At 40.8% G+C, this 22,479-nt stretch overlaps 1 protein-coding gene across 1 annotated transcript in view; it reads left to right on the top strand.

Moving 5' to 3' along the window:
- The first annotated feature begins 1,324 nt into the window (after window positions 1–1,324).
- LOC124720483 (eukaryotic translation initiation factor 2 subunit 3) overlaps window positions 1,325–22,479 on the top strand; it is a 99,340-nt gene continuing 78,185 nt past the window's right edge. The window contains exons 1-4 of the mRNA XM_047245844.1: window positions 1,325–1,546; window positions 1,824–1,887; window positions 2,953–3,063; window positions 19,377–19,507. Coding sequence (XP_047101800.1) covers window positions 1,514–1,546; window positions 1,824–1,887; window positions 2,953–3,063; window positions 19,377–19,507 — 339 coding nt within the window. The 5' untranslated portion in view covers window positions 1,325–1,513. The remainder of the gene's footprint in view (window positions 1,547–1,823; window positions 1,888–2,952; window positions 3,064–19,376; window positions 19,508–22,479) is intronic.

The following is a 22,479-nucleotide window of genomic DNA, read 5'->3' on the forward strand; positions in this document are numbered from 1 at the left end:
TAAGCTTGTTGACGAGCTTTCCGCTGTGTCTTAACTATGGCGCCATGTTCCGGAATGTCAATGAGCAGCAGGTCCTGGCAGTTAAAACTTAAGGTCATCATGAGTTTCCCCGAGACAGGTTTTGTGCTGTTACAGTATGTTACACCGTATATAAGGAGAAATGACATTGTAATGGGAAAATCAGTAAAAACACTTACAGCATCAATGAGATACTTGACAACTGGCGGAAGTTACTATGCTTATCCGAAATTTTCTGCTGTGTGAACACCTTCTTCGTTGAGCCACATCATTCTGAAAACACATCTTGCCATACATGTAGCACTTATCTGGTCGATTCATCTGGGCTGCATTAGTTCAAGCGCTGCCAGACTTCGCATAGGCCGAATACCGACATTAACACCGACACGTTTTTCCGTCACCGATTCATCCACATGCAAGGATTTGTCTGTGAAAACAATGTATGTTCAGATAAGTCAGTGCAAATATCTGGACCCGTAAAGGGTGCTTAATGTTTACATTCGCGCCATATTTAAGCGCACTTTGGCATATTCAGCGCCGTTTTCGTCATAAAAACTAAAACTGCAACACACGTTCCGAAAGCGTTGATTAGGGAATGGACAAGTCTCCGACGAGTATTTTTATGTAAGTATATTACGCACATTTGTCGCACACAAACTATGAAAAATGCAAGGGGATGTTCCACTATGTAGCATCTACCGACTGTTCCATGACATATCGTGCAAACTGGCGGAAGTCGTTAACTAGCTTCCACGATACTTCGGAGCAGAGTCTTCTAGCCATCTTCAGACACCCTTTTACCAGTATACGCTAGGTCTTGGCTATGGCAAGAAGATACGGCGTCCACATATTGCCGCAGGAAGTTACCGGCATCCGGCAGTTCGCCCGAAATTTCAGAAACAGTTTTATGCATGTGTAATATTAAAACTTTCTTTACAGTGCCAATGTCAGGTATGAACACCGTAATTCAGTTGGAAAAATGCAGTACGAAATTGTTAGTGGCAAACTGCAACTTGTGACACAAAAAGGAAAAACACTGCAAGTGCTTAACTAGCAGACGCTTGTAATGTCAAAGTATTTCCAACCTCAAAGCACGATATGCACTCGTGCCAACATCAAAATGCAGATAGGCGACAGCCATTTGTTGAGTAATGTAAATTATGCGGGTTACTATTTTCAAACATTCTGTGTTTACTCGTAACAGTTGCGTTCACTATATGTAAATAACATGTTCTATTATACAAAAATGATCTTAGCTTTATTGGTTTGTATAATGTCGAATGGTTATATCAACTCTGAAAACGTGGTAACATGTTCTTTGAATCTGGCATGTCGTGTTCTAACCTATGTAGATAGTAATTTGTGAGAGGTTGTGTCATTGTTACACCTAATTGCATAGGATTTTATGATTAGATCTGTGTATATCTTTCATTGATATAGGAGTCATATTTATAATTTACCTTAGCAGTAGCGAAATATTTATATACTGAAGAACATGGGTAGCCCAGCTGTTATTAACGGAGAACTCGTGAGTAAATAAGATTATTATTTTGTATAAATGTATTTATAATACCGGCAGATTTTGAATCATTAATTCTAAATTTTTTGCTCGTTAACTATTATTCGATGTCACCGAAATAATGGTAGGAATGTCAAGTGGTTAAGTAACGTTAATTCTAGTTTTATTGCTACATTTATCAAGTGTGTTACTCCACTCGTCATGTGTGTTACTCCACACAATTTGTGTACCTGCTTTGATATGCAGTAACGCTCCTTTTATCAAATTGGTTTATAATTTCTTATAGGACTTGACGAAGTTGACACCCCTCTCACCTGAAGTCATAAGTAAACAGGCTACAATTAATATCGGTATGTATACATTAGCTTTAAAATATACTTTCATCTGTCATTATAGTTTCGTAACTTAGTTTTCAAACATTCACGGGTACAGTTACTCTTGAATCGTTATGAGAGCTTTATAAGTAGTTTTTTAACATTTCTAAGACCCTGACTTCAACCATAGCTATTTTGTGTAATATGGAAACCCAATGTAAAAAAATAGTGTGCACACACAACATTTTTTCGCTGGTTATAAATGAATTTGTTGGATATTTCGCAGACTCCATTACAAAAGTTGTGTGTCAACTGATCTAGTGTGAAAGATACCGATAATTCGCAGCTGGACAATCTGTTTTGTTGAAATTTGTATGAACTCCTCAAGTTTCAGCTTTGTGTGTTGTTTAATGTAATTTCTAGAGCAGTTTTCTCAAGGGAACTTTCTTCGCAATTTTAAACGTGCGAAAAGGACCCTAAAGTTCACTTTTTACAGACCCAATATGGCTACTAGCCATCCTGATATTTTTTGTGCAGGATAAGAATAATACCAGAAACCAATCCTCATGGCACAATTTCTCTCCAGCTTTGCTTAAAAAAATTGTTGCAACAAATTTTGCTCAATTTTTTAAACGAATAGTTGCCCATAGTGTGTAAAAGGCACTGAAACATGGTCCTTTGTCAGTGCAGTTAATCTTCCTGTAGTAAAATTAGTAAATAAAGAACTTTGCTACAAAAAGTTCATTGTGTGTTTACAACTTTTAAAATTACCAAATACACCAAATTTGACCTAGCTATATTTAACACCATGTATCTCAAAATGGACAACTCTCATTTTATAAATCTTAACTCCACTGAAGATTAAACACTTTATTTTCATATAGGTGCCCTTTCAGTTAAGTTGCAGAAGTTTGATCTAATTTGGCATTAATTCCAAGGTCAGTCTGTACCAGAATTTATAACTTCACAAAGATAAAGCAGCATGTACATTTATAATTGCTGTATCGCCCATTCCAGCCCAAAGTGCATTTGTGCGTGCATTCGTTCGTTCGTTCGCGTGTTCAAAGTTTTGATAATGTTCTGTTCCCCATATTTTTGCAGGAACCATTGGTCATGTAGCGCACGGCAAATCAACTGTGGTAAAAGCAATCTCTGGGGTGCAGACTGTCAGATTCAAAAATGAACTTGAACGGAACATTACGATTAAGCTTGGTTTGTATCTCTTATTATTATTATTATTATTGTTATTATTATAAAGCTGTTTCATATTATTGTATTACATATTAATGGCTTCAGAAGCAGAATCTTGCTGTGGCTGTTACTGTTGGCCTAGATGTCATGTGATACATTGTGAAAGATGATGATGATGATGATGATGATGATGATTGGTTTGTTGGGCGCTCAACTGCACGCTCATCACTGCTTGTACAAATTCCCAATTTTCACACATTCCAATCTAACCATTGTCACGAATGATGATAACACAAGCACCCAGTCCCCGGGCAAAAAGATCCCCAACCTGGCTGGAATTGAACCCAGTAGCCCATGATCCAGAGGCAGTGACGCTAGCCACTATACCACGAGCTGTGGACGGACTCGAGGTCTCAAGACCCGCCAGCACTAAGATATAGGATGCTCAATGACAGTGCTTTATTGTGTAAGTTTTCCACAGAATATTGATCTTTGAGCAGTCTTCAACATGAGTAAAATTTTCTTGGTATGAGGCATACAACTTTTTTGGGGGGGTGGGGAGATGAACACCAATATTTAAGCCATTCTTACAGGAAGATTGCATCAAGTTGACAATATATAATTACTAAAATTACATCACTTTTTAAGGAATTCAGTTTCAGGTTAATCTATTTTGATTGAACAATTGAATCTAGAATTTAATAATGATCATATTATGAAACGTATACATTGCTACTTACTGAATAACGGAAATGCTGATGTGTATCTGTTATGCAGCAACTGACTAAAATGTACATAAATTTGTGATTCATTATTTGTTAATTAACATTTATAGTAGTTAATAAACATGAAATTTAAATAAAAATAGGAAAGAGTTGGCAAAACGGGTCGACAGAAGCGTCCGATCCCACGCGTCGGCTTTGACCCGTGACGTAAGGGTGTTGTCGTGTGTGACGTCATGACGGTGCGGAGTTTGGTTTGAGTGTGGCTGTCTCCAGTTCTGTTTTATCTAATTTTATTTACTTTTCTGACCTGTTCGTTCTATCTCGTGAGGTTTTTTTTTTTAACCCACTTATTACTTATTTTAATTATCTGTTTTCTCGAATTTCTGTTTTAGTTTATTATATTTATCTTTTTTAAAAAAGACAAAAAACACTAATCAGCTACTGAAGCATCTTTATCTTCTATGGGTTGCAGGGGTTACGACCCCTGGGGAGGTGTGTGGGTATTCATGCATGGCTGTCTTCACTTACACGTTGTAGCTACGCAAGGCGTCTAAATTTGTTTATATTTAGTTTGCCCCCAACCCAAAACACCCCATTTCCCGCGCTTGTCCCGTTAGTGTCATTAGGCTTCTTGTGGAAAGTGTGTGTGTTTGTTTTTGTTTCCGCCGTATGGAAAGGTGGAACATCGGTTGCTATCATTAGATTTGATTCTTGAAATATATACAGATACAAAGGTTTACAAGACAATAGATCTACAATACAATGACTAGTCCATAGATGACGAGCCCTGACCACTATGAAAGTCTGTAGATGTTATGAAGTTGCGCGCGCGCCCACACACACACACACACACACACAAAATGGTCTCAAGTACATGGATGTTTGAATTTAAGTAGACCCACTGCTGGAGTTCCACAGAGAGGATGTTTGTGTACCATCGGCAGTGGCACAAACGTTAGTGGCAGTGACCTCGTGCCGGGGTGTTACCTGTCGGAAATGTGGCGACATCACTGGCGGTGCACCTATTTTGAAGTTTGTCCGACCGGATGGTGACTGATACCACAGTTTCCTTTATTGGTTACCCCGTGTACATATTGAATAACTCCAGGAACACGTAACAACCCATTTCACCCTCTTCTGAACTACTGCCAGCTTTTCGTGTCCTTAGACTGTTATAACTACTGTTTTATCCCTGCTACCTCCTGATTTCAAAGAGTGTATTGCAGCCATCATTGTCCAAACCATTCTGTTAATCTACAAACAATGTAATTGTATGTTTGCCTTTCTTTAATCCATCCTCTAAGATAAGTCATAGTTAATATTGCCTCGTGTGTTCCTACATTGCTCCAGAACCCAGAATGATCATTTGTATGTAATAGGAAGTCTCAGTAGTGGTGACACATTGATCTGGTGCGTGGTTTGCAGTTTGGGAGAAGATGATAGTCTAATTAGCTGTGAACAAAAGACAGTGCTTTAACCAGAAACACAGTTTATTCACTTATTGTTTAACATTAAAAACTTGTATCGGCTCCTGCAATCAGAAGTGTGTCATGTTGTCATTGCTCACTGATGCCGTCATCAGTCTACACTTCAGAGTAGATGCGTGGATGGAGTTTTAGCAGATGTTGTACCCAATACATTATTTTATGAGGCTTCCAGTATGTCTGTCTACATGAAAGACAACTGATTGGATGTGAAATAGTTCTTTATTCCTATATATTCTTATTTTTCCTGACCTTAGCCTGCATCCTCACAGGGCTGTCATGTTATTGTGGATTTGGGAATGTTAGTGACAGAACTTGGTTGGCTGCAGTTCCTGTTTCCACCTCTTTTCACCCAGGGGATAGAATTTGTGTACCTCAACTGTCTGTGTCCCATTTGAAAGTGTGGAAAAATGTTCAAAATTTTTGTGAATCATATAACTGATTCAACAATATAGGAAAAGATGGATTGTTTGATTGTAAAGAAGACATGTTGAGCTGCAGACAGACAAAGTTAAGACACTTACATAGAGCTTTTCGCCACAGCCTTATAACATTGATTGTCTATGCTGTCAACTATTACTTAGGGCTGCCAACATAATTTAATTTCTGCATCACGTACATACTAGTAATGCGTCGTAAATCAGAGGCAGGGAATAAGAATATAGGTAGGGGAAGGGCGACATGCGCGAGTAACAGTTCAGTAAGCAGTCGTAGAGTGGACCGACATTCGGATAATTGCTGCTCTACTGTACTTAATTGCAACTCCACCCCTTAAGTTTTGTACAATTTAATGTGTAACCAGAATTTAATGATATTTTTTAAGTGCTCCATTGGTGCTTCACACTTCTTACTGTTCAGGGTCAATTAGCACTTTTCACATCCTACAGGTAGCTGGTCTAAATCATTTTGTAAATTGGTTTTGATTTTGTGATGACTTTACTAAACAGTAAACAGCAACATCATCTGCAAACAATCTATAGGTATATGTTTTGCTGAAGTTAGGAATTACCCCAGAATGTTATCCGGTGGAATGTTGTTGTTGTTGTTGTGGTCTTCAGTCCTGAGACTGGTTTTATGCAGCTCTCCATGCTACTCTATCCTGTGCAAGCTTCTTCATCTCCCAGTACCTACTGCAACCTACATCCTTCTGAATCTGCTTAGTGTATTCATCTCTTGGTCTCCCTCTACGATTTTTACCCTCCACGCTGCCCTCCAATGCTAAATTTGTGATCCCTTGATACCTCAAAACATGCCCTACCAACCGATCCCTTCTTCTAGTCAAGTTGTGCCACAAACTTCTCTTCTCCCCAATTCTATTCAATACCTCCTCATTAGTTACGTGATCTACCCACCTTATCTTCAGCATTCTTCTGTAGCACCACATTCCAAAAGCTTCTATTCTCTTCTTGTCCAAACTAGTTATCATCCATGTTTCACCTCCATACATGGCTACACTCCATACAAACACTTTCAGAAACGACTTCCTGACACTTAAATCTATACTCGATGTTAACAAATTTCTCTTCTTCAGAAACGAATTCCTTGCCATTGCCAGTCTACATTTTATATCCTCTCTGCTTCGACCATCATCAGTTATTTTACTCCCTAAATAGCAAAACTCCTTTACTACTTTAAGTGTCTGATTTCCTAATCTAATTCCCTCAGCATCACCCGATTTAATTTGACTACATTCCATTATCCTCGTTTTGCTTTTGTTGATATTCATCTTATATCCTCCTTTCAAGACACTGTCCATTCTGTTCAACTGCTCTTCCAAGTCCTTTGCTGTCTCTGACAGAATTACAATGTCATCGGCGAACCTCAAAAGTTTTTACTTCTTCTCCATGAATTTTAATACCTACGCCACATTCCACCTATGTGGAATGTTATTGAATGAGAATATGCAAAATACTTTGAAATACTGAATTCTGTGTCCCTGATGGTGGCTGTCACTGTTGTGGCAGATGTAACTGAACCTAAGTGTTCAGCAGGACTGCTGTGTTGTTTTTTCTGTTTGTAGCACGAATGAAGGAAAATTAGGATGGAGCACTGTATCGACAAATGAGTAATTAGTTACAGAGCGCGATCTTGGATTCGGGAAGTTCGGCAGAGGAAATTGGCCGTGTCCTTCTCAAAGAAACCATTCCCAGTGTTCGCCTTATCATTTTGGGCAAACTGGTGAAACTAGGATTTCAACCACTGCCCTCCCGAAAGTGAGCCCAGTGTGCTAAACACTGCCTTAGCCAACTGGCTCAGTTTTTTCCAATTTAAATTTTCATCACAAGAACTTAGAAATACAAGGTGCAGCTGAAAAGTTCGGTAGATGGTCTCAAAAAGTAAAGGAAACAAGAGTTACAAACCAAGAACTGTGGTCACGCGTTGTTGGATATCCGCAATGTGTGCACATGTTGAACAGTAGTGCCTACACTGTCTTTGCTTATCTTAAACTGTTTTGCTGCCATTATTAAAGACAACTGCTGATCGTCTGCAAGCATCCATCACACTTATCATTGCAAAATGTAGCAATGCGTTAATGTGAATTTTTGCTTCAAATTAGGGAAAATGGCATCGGAGACTCATTGAATGTTAGTACAAGTATACTGTGTTGAAGTAGTGAGTTAGAAGTGTCTGCTTGACTGTTTTAAATTCCTGAAAGATAGAAGTGTGGTGTTGAAAATGAGTCACATTTGGGTCAAGGTGCACAACTCCAAGACAGTGTGATGGATGCTTGCGGATGATCAGTGGCTGTGTTTGAAAATGAGAGCAGGAGAGTCGAAGATAAGCAAAGATGTTGCAAGAGCTATTGCTCGTGAACATTTGCAGACATTGTGGATATCCATCAAAATGTGACTTGGAACTACATCTGTGCTCTGCAAAGCACCGTGGAGTGCACGGCAAACAATACGGCCCACTGTGCTAGTTACTAATGTTTTTTTCCCTTACCATTCACATATGGAATGCGGGAAGCACAATTGCTGAAAATTAAATGATTCTGCATACGCTGTGAGTAATCTAATAGTGTCCTCTCGATCCCAATGTGAGCAATATGTACAAAGTTGTAGTGTATTCTTAGGGTTATCATTGAAAGCCAGTTGTTGAAATTTTGTCAGGAGACTTTCTCAGTATAATTTATGCCTACCTGCAAGTGTCCACCAGTTCAGTTTCTTCAGCATCTCCGTAACACATTCCCAAGAGCCAGATGAACATGAGAGAATTCGTGCTGCCCATCTCTGTATACATTCAATATCGCCTGTTGGTCCTATTTGGTATGAGTTCCACACACTGTACCAGTGTTCGATAATGGGTTACACAAGTGATCTGTAAGAAGTCTCCTTTGCAGATGCATAGCACTTTTCCCCAGCAATAAACTGAAGTCTGCCACCTGCTGTATCCATGTCTGAGCCTATGTGATCATTCCAGTTCATATACCTACAAAATATTACACCACAGGTATTTGTAAGAGTAGGACAATTCCAACTGTGAGTCATTAATATCGTAGTCGTAGCATACCATTTTTTTTTTTCTTTCTTTTTGCAAAGTCCACGGTTTTATATTTCTGAACATTTAAAGCAAGTTGCCATTCTGTGCACCACTTTGAGATCTTATGAAGATCTGACTGAATATTTGTGCAACTTCCTACAGACAATACATCATTATGGATAACTGCATCATCTGCAAAAAATTCTCAGGTTACTTTTAATATTTGGCTTTGGTTGGGTTTGGCTTCTTCCGACAGAAGACTTAAGGGGAATGGAGAGGTTTAGGAAAAGGGGTACTGTTGGGAAATGGCCCAGAACCTGTGTCGGGGGAGACTTACCAGATGGGATGAGAAGGAAAGACTGACTGTTTGGGATTGCACTGGATGAGATTTGAAGATGGAGACCTTAAAGGTGGAACACAGGATAATATGCTAGATAGTAATTATTGCTAAACATCATGCAAAAGTTAATAAGAATGAAAATCTAAATGCATTGTATGTAACAGAGGTGGGAGGAGGTTGGTTAATAATAATCATGTCAGAATGTGAAACATGTAGAGAAGAAAAACTGATTGAAGAAAGGAGTAGTTACTTTAAAGAAAGGCTGAGACAGAAGGAAGTAATATAAATTAAGGCCAGGTGGGTGGCGAGAACCAAGGACATGTTGTAGAGCTAGTTTCCACGTGCAGAGTTCTGGGTAACTGGTGTCTGGGGGAAGAATCCAGGTGGCATTTGTGGTGGAACAGGCACTGAGGTCACGGCTGTCGGCTTGTAGAGCATGCTTTGCAACGGGGTATCGTGTTTGCAGAATGAGATTTTTCACTCTGCAGCGGAGTCTGCGCTTAATCTGCCAGGAAGTTTCGGGGTATCATGTGTTGCCGGAATACATCCTATGCCTATACCTCAAAATCGTCTCTTCCAAGCATTCCGCAGGTCCCTACAATATGACCATAATCTGCCCCCTGCAGAACTCAAGGCTCTACGTTCCCCAAAAGCTGACAACCCTTTCATTATCACCCCAGCAGACAAAGGGTCTAAGGCTGTGGTAGTTGACTGACTGGAGTGTGTTAGTGAAGGTCTGTGCCAGCTGTCTGACACCTCTACACACAGCATTTGCCATCAAGATCCCATCCCTGTGATTCAAACTGACCTGCTGTCCCTCCTTAAAGCCTCAGGCCCCTCACAAGGACTAACATCTCAATCCATACAACTTCCTACCCCATCCAAACCATGCTCTCCCACTTTTTACCTCCTTTGTAAGATCCAGAAACCCAATCATCCTGGCCATCCTATGTTGCTGGCTTCAAAGCACTGCATTGATCAGCCTCAACAACCTATAGTAAAAAGACTCCTATATTAAAGAAACCAACCATTTCATAGATTGTCTGAAATCCTAGTCTGTCTGACTCCCAGCACACCTTGCTTATCACCATTGATAAGGCTTGCATTCATTTTCTGACCATTGATTACATCTCTAATATTTGACTGTAACGTAATTCCTCAGATGTCAGTCTGAAGCCTGTCAAATGTTGCCAACATCCCCCAAGTACATGTTCTGTCTCCTGCTGAACATTTCCTCAGTCAGTGCCCACCTGATTCCAAACCTATGACGTCCTTCCTGCCCACCTTACTCAACTTTATATTTGGTAACATTTACTTCACGTTTGAGGTGCAGACATACAAACAGCATTAGGGGTATGTACATGGGAACCAGCATGGCTCCCTCCTGTGCCAACCTTTTCATGGGTCGCTTGGAGGAGGACTTTCCTGGGACCCATAAGGCTTCGGCCCCTTGTTTGGCGTAGATACAAAGATGACATCTTTCGCGTAAGGACTCGTGGTGAGGCTGACAGGTTAAAATTCCTGTAATTTCTGAATACCTCCTCCCAGTTGAATTTCACGTGGTCCTATTCAGAATCCCATGCCACTTTCCACGATGTTGATCTTATCCTCACTGAGGGTCAGCTGCACATATCTGTCCACATTAAACCTACTAACAACAACCGTGCTTACATTTTGACAGTTACTATCCTTTCCATGTCAAATGTTCCCTCACATACAGCCTTGGCATTAGAGGCAAATGTATTTGTTTGGATACAGCAATGTTCCACCACTCTAACATCAGCCTTCACTGGATGTTATTACCCCACCAGTCTAGATCAAAAGCAGTTTTCCCGGGCCATCACACTCAATCCTGTTACTGCTGACTCCTCCAAAAACATCACCAGAGCACACCACTTGAAATTCAGTATTATCCTGGTCTCGAATGCATTAATCGGCTACTTCGAAAAGGCCATGACTTCCTAAAATGATGCCCTGAAATGAGATCAGGTCTGTCTAAGATTTTGCCCATTACACCTACCTTACCCCTGTGAACATCCCTTGTGCAAGACTTGCCCTATGCACCCCTCTACGACCATCTATACCAGCCCTGTAACTGCCAAAAAAAGAAAAAAGAAAAAAAAAGCTATCAAAGGTGAAACAACATGTCATACACCAGCTCTTATGAAAACACCATTTGGCCTTCTGCATCGCCATGACCACCACCCATTTGTCTGTTAGGATAAGTGGGTGTAGGCAGAACGTGTACACCAGCAACACACAATACCCTGTTGCAGAGCATGCTCTACAACATGACAGTTGTGACCTCGGTGCCTGTTCCACCACACACACCATCTGGATTCTTCCCCCAGACACCAGTTTCTCAGAACTATGTGCACGGGGGAACTAGCGTTACAATGTATCCTTGGTTCTTGTCACCCACCTGGCCTTAATTTACATTAATTTCTTCTGTCTCAACTTTTCTTCACAGTAACTACTCCTTTCTTCACTCTAATTTAGTTTTCCGCACCTTTCATTTTTCGCCATCCCCTCCGACCTCTGTTACACACAATGCACTTAGCTTTTCACTCTTATTAACTCTTGCACGATGTTTTGGCAGTTATCTCTGCCTTGCATGTTATCCTATCTTCCACGTTTAAGCTCTCAGGTTTTCAAATCTCATCCGGTGCAGTCACCCGGCAGTCAGTCTTTCCTTCTCATCCCACCCAGTAAGTCTCCCCCGACCTGAGGTTTTGGGTGACTTACTAATTGTACCCCTTTTCCTAAACCTCTCCAGTTCTTTTCCTTCATCCCTCTTCCTTCCCCTTCAAATCTTCTGCCAGAAGAAAGAGCTGCTGGCTCTGAAAGGTTGCATAAGTAAAACCTTTTTTTAATGTGTGTGTTCTCCTGCTGCTGCTTGGTGAATAGATGTTTTTTTATCTGTTCAGTTACATTATATTGTCAAAAATTGATTATTTTTGTTGTTATATTAATATTGTGTTTAAGATCAATAATATACAAAATGAAAAGAAGAGTGCCAACACTCTTCCCTGGGGGACACCCAAAGTTACTTCTAAATCTGGCAATTACTCTCCATCCGATATAACATGCTGCGTCCTCCCTACCAAAAAGTCCTCAGTTGAGTCACAAATTTCAATTTATACCACATATGATTGTACTTTTGACAATAAGCTTAGGTGTGGTACTGAGTAAAATGCTTTTCAGAAATCATTAAATATTGCATCTACCCGACTGCCTTAATCCAAAGCTTTCACTATGTCATGTGAGAAAAGTGCGAGTTGGATTTCACGTGATGTATATTTTTGGAATCCATGGATGAAGTCATTCTGTTAGAGATAAATCATGTTTGAGCTTAGGTATGTTCTAAGATTCTACAATAAGTTGATGTTAAGGATAGCGGACAGTAGTTTCGTGGCACACTTCTAGTGCCCTTCTTGCAGACGGGTGTAACCTGTGTTTTTTTTTTTTTTTTTTTTCCAACTACTGGTGCAGTTTCTTGTTGGAGGATTCTACAATATGTAATAGAGGTGCTAACTTAGCTGCAAAATCAGTATAGAATCTGATAGGCTTTCCATCAGGTCCTGGAGATTTGTCCAGTCTTAACGATTTCATATGTTTCTCGGCACCACTGACACTGATACTCATTTCCCTCATATTTTCACTTTTATGAGAATTAAATTTGGTCTATTCTCCTGGGTTTTGCCATGTAAAAGAACACCGAGCTAAGAATTTCAATTTTCGTTTTGTAACCCTCAATTTCAGTACCTGTCTCATCCACGAGTGACTAATTGCTAAATTAGATTCTACTAACAGCCTTTGCATATGACCAGAATTTCTTTGGGGTTTAAAGATCATTTGCCAAAATACTGCTACGGTAGTCTTTGCTCTCTTGACAGCCGAATGTGTTTCATTCAGCATCTCTCTATCTATTGTCCTGTGTTTTGTCATACCCGATTATGCTGTAGTCTCTGCTGCTTTAGAAATTTCTTTACTGTACTTGTATACCATGGAGGGTCCCTCCCATTTTGTTCTGCTGGGTACATATCTATCTCAGTGCATGGTCAACTATTTTTTTAAACTTGAGCCCTGTGCTGAAAGTTTTAAGTTCCTCATTGAGATATCACACTACTGATTTTTTATTTACTTTATTGAACATATATATTTTTCTGATTGTTTTAGTTGTCCTTTGATAATCACTGTTGCCACACTTGGGTTATGGTCACTGATACCAGAGATCAGGTCTATTTGTTGCCATTAGATCCGATATATATCTGTCGTGAGTGGGGTTCCTATCTATCTGTTCTAGATAGCTTTCAGAGGAGGCATTTAGTAATGTTTCATAGGATCCCTTATCATGCCTACCACTAACAAAACTGTAATTTTCCCATTTAATTGTTGGATGATTAAAGTCTCCAGTGAAGATTATAGTATGATTGGGGAACTTACGTACAATCACACTCTAAAGTTTTTGGTTAGTTAAGGAGATGAGTGTGGTTGATGATATGAGGACCCATTACTATTTTATGCCCATCCCTGATACTGAGTCTTTCCCAAACAATCTCGTGACAACGGTGCTTCGAGCAGTTCCACAAGAAGTGTTTGCTGACATTTTCTGACAGCTTTACAACCAGTGTGAGAACTGTGATGTAGCCAGTGGCGATTACATTCAAGACCAGTAAAGGTATTTTGTGTGTAAATCTTGTTTCCTTTATTTTATGAGATCATTCACTGAACTTTTCAGATAGAGCTTGTCTCTGCACTGTGTTATTTTTGGTTGGAACTCTGTATTAATAGGAAGAGGGGAATTTGATTGTATAAAACTAAATGAGTTTGTGGTTTCCTAATTTAAAAACCTTTGTGCCAAACTAAATAACAAGTTGAACCAAAACATCATTTACTATTTAGTTAGTTTTCAGTCACAGTTGCATATAATCCTCAGTGGTCACTAATCTCAAACGGTTGCATTCATATGCAAACCATTGATTGATTTGACTGTAACATAATTCCTCTGTTACATTCCACAGTTGTCCGTCTGAAGCCTATTAAATGTTGCATTGTAAGTATGCTACAGGCAAATAATAGAAATGTAGGTAAAGGTTGAAAATGAACACAAGTGTTTTGAAACTAGCACCATTAAAGATTGTACACAACTGTGATGGAAAACTAAGTAAATTGCGTTGCTGGTTCTTGATGCCAAAACATTTTGGAATTGCCCAAAAACACAGTTTACTACATTTGCTGCTGCTTCTTTGCTTCACTTGACAATAATGTTCTGTCACCTGCAGAAAGACAGAGGAAGTACAGGTCTATGCCCATGATAGATGTTTTTTAGTCTAGGCAGTAGTTTGCGGTACTCTCATGAACACTTTCCAGTCAGTAAGCATGTAGGGTAATCAGACTGTGTTCAGAGTAAAACAGTTCAACTGTAACAATTTTATCAGTAAATTGTCAAAATATTCGTAACAAAGTTCCCATATTTACTGCCTTCCCGGAAAGTTCTGAGCCTTGAATTATTCTTGGGACTGAGAGCTGGCGAAAACACAAAGTAAAAATCTATGAGATATTTAGCAAGCCGTGGAATGTTTTATCGGAAAGACAGGTTGGACAACATAGAAGCGGCAGTGTTCACTGTTGTCGACAAATATATTGTCTCCTCTTAGGCTGAAACTGAATGTGATAGTGAAGTTATCTGGTAATGTATATCACGTCTAAGTGAAACAAAGTAAATTGTTAAATGTTTTTGCCAACCACACGAGTCGTCTGTGACAGTTCAAAGAAAGTCTATGGTTAGAGGTCTGCGTGGATAAGAAAAGTGCAATCCGCATCCGCAAGGTACTAATCCGCAACCGCATCCGCATCCACAGCAATTAATCCGCATCCGCAAGTTCCTTATCCGCATCCGCATATATTTAAGTTTTGAATGAGTAATTAATAGTAATAGACAGTGGTACTTAGAATTATGGTATGTAGTGACATAGTTATTGTTAGGGTGCCATTTCTGCAACAACTTAACTACTTTTGACTTCTTAAATCACAGGAAATGCTCTATACCTACTCTAAAGCAGACCATTCCAAACAGGAAAGCATTGGCGCTTCGGAGCACACACAGTAGCGGCTCGGATCTCGTGAGATTGGAAACGCTATTTAAAAAAATTAAATTCAATGTAATAGTATTAAATGATGAAAATACAAGTATAAAAACAATTATGTTTCGCTGCTCTTGTGCCAAGGCAGCTGAAAATGACGATGGTTTTAAACTGTTACTAGCACATTGCATCATTTACAGAGAGTTTTTTTGTACTCACTGCTTGGATGTGTCAAATTTTTGAAGCCATGCAGTCTCGAGAAACCCAGATCCACACGCAACTTCGAATGGTAAAATGTCTTTGCTGACAATATTGATAAGTTTTTCTGTCGCGGCTGTCTTCAAATTTGGCGGAACTTCAGGAAATTTCACGTCTCTCTTGGTATTTAAATAAGTAATTATGCTACTTTGTCCAGCATCACACGAATGTTTTAGCAAATTTGAAGTTCCACTTTTGTGTCTAGTGTAGGAATATACTTTTTTACATGCAAAACAAGCCACTATATCTTTTATCTTTTCGTTGCCATCGAATACGTATCCGAATTTTTTCCAAATTGGCGATTTCAATTTGTTTTCCTTCACTAATGTAAAATCACCTTTTTTCACCTTACACGAAATTGTATCCATTTGAAGAAATAACTCTAACTGATATTTGCTACGATGCACGTTGTTACTCGGTCACTACAAAGCGCTAACTGAAGGCAGCGGAAAATTGCAATGGGCACCTGTCTGGTAGACAGTGGGCAGGTTTGCCACCCAGAGAGCACTTCACAGGCAGCACAAAAGACACGGTCACGGAAACGGATTAGACGCTGTTCTCTTGGGTACAGCTACGTCCGTCATAGCCAGGGGCTAAGGACAACAGACATTCGCTCTACCCGGGCCGTGCAAGGTTCCAAGAATGTCAACAGACTTGAAGTTTTCAACTAACATTGCAACATACGTACTGGGCAGATGCCTTGCTCATTATCCGCAGATGACCCGCGGATATCCGCGCTGGTCGCGATTTTATCCGCCAAGTAACAAATACCGTGGATATCCGCATCCGCGCAGACCTCTATCTATGGTCAATATGAGAGTCATTCAATGACAGTTTATGGTCACTATGTAAAGGATAGTTGCTACTCACCATATAGCAGAGATGCTGAGTTGCAGATAGGCACAATAAAAGACAGTTACAAAATGAGCTTTCGGCCAATAAGGCCTTTGTCGAAAACACACACACACACACACACACACACACACACACACACACACGCACACGCACACGCACGTGAGCGCATGCATGCGTGCACACAGTCACTGTAACGCAACTCACACACAAATGTCCACTGTCTCTGGCAGCTGAAGCCAGACGTGTGTATGTGTGTGTGCACGCGTGCGCTAGTGTGTGTGCGTGTGTGTGTGTGTGTGTGTGTGTGTGGGGGGGGGGGGGGGTGTTGTCTTTTTTTTTTTGACAAAGGCCTTATTACATTCCATCATGGATTTTCCAAAGTCTGTGGTCATTGTGCGTAAATACCCGGATCGTTCGATACTAGTTGGTGTCACTCTAACCTACGGAGTATAGGCTGGGACATGTATGGATTCATTGCAGGATTACAGTCAGTCAGTCTTGTGAAGTACTTTTGAACACATTTTCGGAAAATTGTTTTGAACAGCTAGTTTGGCAGCCCACTGCAATGGAAGTATCTCAGACCATGTAGCTACAAACAGATTGGACCTTGTCAATGGTGTCAGTGTAGAGACTGGGAGTAATGATCATGATGTCATCATAACAGCTATGGTTATGAAAATTAATAAATCAGTCAAGAAGGCTAGGCGAGTGTTTCTGTTAGAAAGAGAAGATAAGCAGTTGCCAGCATCTCATTTGGACAGTGAACTGCAATCATTTACTTCCAGAATGGTGGCCATAGAGGAATTGTGACAAAGTTTAAACAGATCATAAATTGTGCTCTGGGCAAGTATGTACCTAGTAAGTGGATTAAGGATGGGAAAGACCCCCTGTGATTTAATAACAAAATTCAGAAAATACTGAGGAAGCAAATACTGGTGCGCTCACTGCTCAAGAGAGGACAGGCAAATGATGACAGATGAACACTAGTAGAGATTTGTGTGTCTGTTAAAAGATCTATGCATGAAGCATGCAGCAGCTACCACCACCATACCTTGGCTTAAGCTGTGCTGGAGAACCCAAAAAAAGAAAAATCTGGTCCTATGTAAAATATTTAAGCAGGTCTAAGGCTTCCATCCAGTCATTTGTTAACCAGTCTGGTTTGGCAGTAGACGATAGCAAAAGGAAGGTCGAAGTTTTAAGTTCCTCATTTAAGAAATCGTTCACACAGGAGAAACATACAAACATACTGTTGTCTGACCATCGCACAGAGTCTTGTGCGGATGACATAGTAATAAGCATCTCTGGCGTAGAGAAACAACTGAAATAGTTGAAAGCAAATAAGCTGTCAGGTCTGAATGGAATCCGAATTTGTGTTACAAAGAGTACTGTCATTTGGCCCCTTACTTAGTTTGCATTTATCACGGATCTCTCGACAAGCGCAAAGTGCCAAACGGCTGAAAAAAATTGCAGGCGACTCCTGTATATAAGAAGGATAAAAGAATAGACCGGCAAAATTGCAGGCCAGTATCCTTAACATCGGTTTACTACAGAATTCTAGAGCATATTCTGAGTTCGAATACAGTAAATTTCCTAGAGATCAAAAAGCTCGTGTCCACAAATCAGCACACCCTCAGAAAGCATTGCTCGTGCAAAACTCGGCTGGCCCTCGATAAAATCTTCTCGGGTCGACTGCCGAGTCGATGCTTCGTTCTGCGGCAACGTTTCAGCAAGTTTCTTACGTGCCACCTTCAGTTGAAGATGAAGATTTACACTTCACGTGAAGATAGCAAGTGAGAAACGTGCTGAAATGTTGCCAGATAGCAACACACTGACTCGGCTGTCAGTTCGATAAGATTTTATCTTCAAGATTTGCCAAGAAAACCTGCATTCTCATATCAACTTGCCGTTTTTTCACATGATATACTGCAAACTGTGGATGCAGGGCAATAGGTAGATTCCATATTGCTAGACTTGACACGGTGCCCCATTGCAGGCTGTTAACAGAGGTACGAGCATATGAAATAAGTTCACAGATATGAGTGTGGCTTGTAGACTTCTTAAGTAATAGAAGCCAGTTTGTTGTTGTTGTTGTTGTTGTTGTTGTTGTTGATGGTGAATGGTAATTGTAGACAGGAGCAACATCAGGAGTACCCCAGGGAAATGTGACAGGACCATTGCTATTTTCTATATACATAAATGATCTGGCAGACGGGGTGGGCAGCAGTCTGATATTGTTCGCTGATGATGCTGTGCTGTTTATGACCTAGACAAAACTTCTAGTTCGTGTGATGAGTGGCAGCTGGCTCTCAATGTAGAAAAATGTAAGTTAATGTGGATGAGTAGGAAAAACAAACCCTTTCAGCCTTAGTAGTGTTCTGCTTGGCACAGTCATGTCTTTTAACTATCCGAACAATATAAAGCGATATGAAATGGGACAAGTGTGTGAGGATTGTGATAAAGAAGGCGAATGGTTGCCTTTGGTGTATTGGGAGAATTTTAGGAAAGTATGGTTAATCTGTAAAGGAGACTAGTGTGACCTATTCTTGGGTACTGCTCGTGTGTTTGGGATCCGCACTTGGTCAGATTGAAAGAAGACATTGAAGCAATTTAGAGGCGAGCTGCGAGCTTTGTTACTGGTACGTTTGATCGGCATGCGAGTGTTACGGATATGCTTCGGAAGCTCGAGTCAGAATCTGTGGAGGGAAGAAGACATTCATTTCTAAGAACACTACCAATTCTACTGCCACTAAGATACATTTCGCGTAGGGCCCACAAAGATAAGATTCGAGAAATAGGGGCTCGTGCAGAGGCATATAGACAGTAGTTTTTCCCTCGTTCTGTCTGTGGATGGGAGGGTACCGTCCACCGTGCACTGTACATGGCTTGCGGAGTACGTCTGTTCTCCCTACCTAAATAATGGGATAGCCATCTTTGCGCTACTGGAACATGCTGGTGTAATGTTCTGATAGTAAAACAGCTATTCTGATGTATGTATGTATGTCATTTGCAATGGTATTGCTTGCAGACTTGTTAAGTTTCTCAAATTTGTTCTCTCTCTGAGCTGGAAATCTCCACTAATTTAGAACATTTTAATGTTTTTTTACAGGCTACGCTAATGCGAAGATATACAAATGTGACAATGAGAGGTGTCCACGGCCAGCATGTTACATATCTGGTGGATCGGGCAAGGACGATAGCTTTCCCTGTCTCCGTGCGGCATGTTCCGGACGTTTCCAGGTGGGAACTTTCAAACATTCTATTCCAGACTTATGAGGACTTGTTTGTGACAGGAATCATTGTAGCTTCTTTTGTAAAAGCTGATATTGCATTATACTTTGATTTTAATCAGACAGTCTCTCTCTCTCTCTCTCTCTCTCTCTCTCTCTCTCTCTCTCTCTCACACACACACACACACACACACACACACACACACACACACACACACACATTTTGTTTTTAATGCACCAAAAACATTTAAATGTTACAATTATATACAGGATGAACCTGAATGCCACTAATGAAATTTTGAAGGTTGTTCAAGGATATTTTTCAAGTATTTTGGTACGAGGACCTGTGGTCTCTGTGGTTCATTAGGGTAATTGCATTGCATTTGATTTCTAATCCCCATTTATCTTTCAACTGTGCTCTGTGGCTCCAGAAGCAGACAGCAGTAACAGAGGACAAGTTTGTTAGTCTGTTTCAGGGACAGTCACATTTTAGGGTATCAGAAAAGCTAGACCATGTGTTGTTATTGTGACGTGACAGTATTTGATTTCTGATGCCGTCTACTGGGGAGCACGTGCACTGAGGAGCTGAGCTGACACGCTAGATGTCAGTGGCAATCACATTAGTTGTCTGGATGCAACCAAACCAACCGGGCATACAAAAGACTTGAAATGGTCATGTAGATGGATATTGTAGATATAAAGGTACTTTTACATGTGCCATTAAAATTGAATATTGTAGACAGTATATCCCAATAGTATTGTCTGGCAACATTCCACACACATCAATTGCAGTCACATCTACAACAACATTACCAGCCACGGTTGCTGGCAATGTTGGTGGCAATACATTTAAGGGTCGGAAGTGTTCACAAAGGGCAACACAGTTGAGCTTTGTAGATACATTCTTTTTTAAGTGGAATGCTTCAAAACTGTCAGGGGCTCATGCTGGACATGTACCTCTTCCAGAATTTTATCATAATCTTGAAACATTATTTTGGATATCTCATACAGGTAGTTGTCAAAGAACTGATACAAATATGAGAGAGCGTATACCAATTCCAACCAGATTGGCGACCGCCTTCCGGTTTCTAGCTACTGGCGATCTGTACAGAAATTCAGTGTGTCTCTCTTCTAATACACTGTTCATCAATAAACCTCTCGGTATCAGAAGCATGCAGTGCTTTGGTAAAAGGAATGAAATATTTCATTATGGTAACAATTTTTATCTATATTTTATTATTGTTCGCAAGTGCACACCACATTTTACAGGTATAGCGTGTATCTGAAATGAATGTAGAAAATGAGAGGGTTGGTAGAACGGATGATAACACACAGACACCCATGTCTGCATCCCTTAGCATATGATGCTACGCATCATTGGAACAGCATCGCACTCCGCCAAGAGGGTAGGCGCAAAATGTGCCATCGGAGCCGTCACGGTAGCAGGTCTGCGCGGCACGGCAACGTTTTTAATCTATTTGTGGCAACAGGGTAAAAGAGAAGTCGGTGTGAAGTTTTATAATTGTTATTTGAAAACAGTTACAAAAAGTGCTCAAGATTAGGCCATTGTCCGTGAATGTGCTCCGTGCAGCGACTCTGAGTTGACTGACGCACTCTTTCAAACACTTCTAGCAAAGCGTTAATTGAATCGGAGGCTGCCATAATGTGCCATCAGCTCCTCATCAGTGTCAGATTTCAGAAGGCCTCGGAAGGAAAAAAAAAATCAGTGGGTGTCAAGACGGGGGAATGTGAAGTCAGTGCCACCAGTCCACTGCGCCCTATTCAGTTCTCACCAACGGTTTAATCCAAATTCATTCTCACTGCATGTACGAAGTGCACTATCATGTAGGTATCAAATTTGCTGTCGCACTTTGAGTGGAACATATTCCAACAATTCGGGCAAAGTTTCTCATAAAAAGATTAAGTATCTCTTTGTGGTCGGTCACCGGGGAAACGTGAGAGAGCCGACCAGATTATAGCCTGCCATACCGGCCCAAATGGTGACGACAAAGCAACATTGGTGGTGACCACGAACAAAGGCGGTAGGCAATTTTTCCGTGCTGACACGTGTTGATTGCAGCTGTCAAACATACTGTAAAAGGTACACGGTTTGGAAAGTCTGGTTGGATGGCACACCTTTGCAAAACCCACTGACAGAATTCAATTGGACATAAAAAATTACCTGGGTTAAGGGCTCAGATCTTCCGAAGGTGGTAGGAGTGCAAATCATTTTCATACCACACACACTAAATTGTGTAATGGCTTACACCCCTTTCTCGTGCGGTATACTGGGAGCTTGTTTAGGACGTGTCCTGCAGCAGTGCTGATGCCTCCTCTTCGAGCCGTGGTGTACGCACTGTGCGTCGACGACCACGTCTGTGGTGCCGTCGCACCTGTAACACAAAGTTAATACACCGCGTTTCAAAGTAGGCCTTAAATGCGCATATGCCTCTCCCTCTGGGAAACGTACCTCAGGTGAACCTCTCTCTCGTAGGGACCTGGGAAAGGCAGTAAATCCACACGAATCTGTCACTTGGCGATTTGGAAACTGCCGAATGTGCAAACGGTGGGAAGTGTGAGCATTTCCATTCGCCGCCCGGTGAGCACAGTGCACGTCTGCCCTCTCCGGCCAAGAATAGTGCTCAGTTTCCTGTACACTCCACACAGTAACAGACACAGGAGTGCCCCGGATAATGACAAACTGAGCCAGGATGAACCGGACTGCAGTGTGCACAGATACGGACCTCTATGCGACACGTATGAAACAGGCCCTTGCCCAGCCAAAAGCAACCTGTTACATCCCAGTAAGAGGCAGAAAACCCGTAATGTCCCACCTGGAATATCCGCGACTGTGTTGACTACAGCAGTTGCAAATAAATATCACAAAACTTTGATCTCGATGGTGCACGATGCTGTTCAATGATGCCTAATGCTGTACCCGAAGGGATGCGGACCTTGATTGCTGTGTGAAATATGCTTGTT

Source organism: Schistocerca piceifrons, chromosome 11 (genome assembly GCF_021461385.2).
Source record: "Schistocerca piceifrons isolate TAMUIC-IGC-003096 chromosome 11, iqSchPice1.1, whole genome shotgun sequence".
Classification (NCBI taxonomy): domain Eukaryota; kingdom Metazoa; phylum Arthropoda; class Insecta; order Orthoptera; family Acrididae; genus Schistocerca; species Schistocerca piceifrons.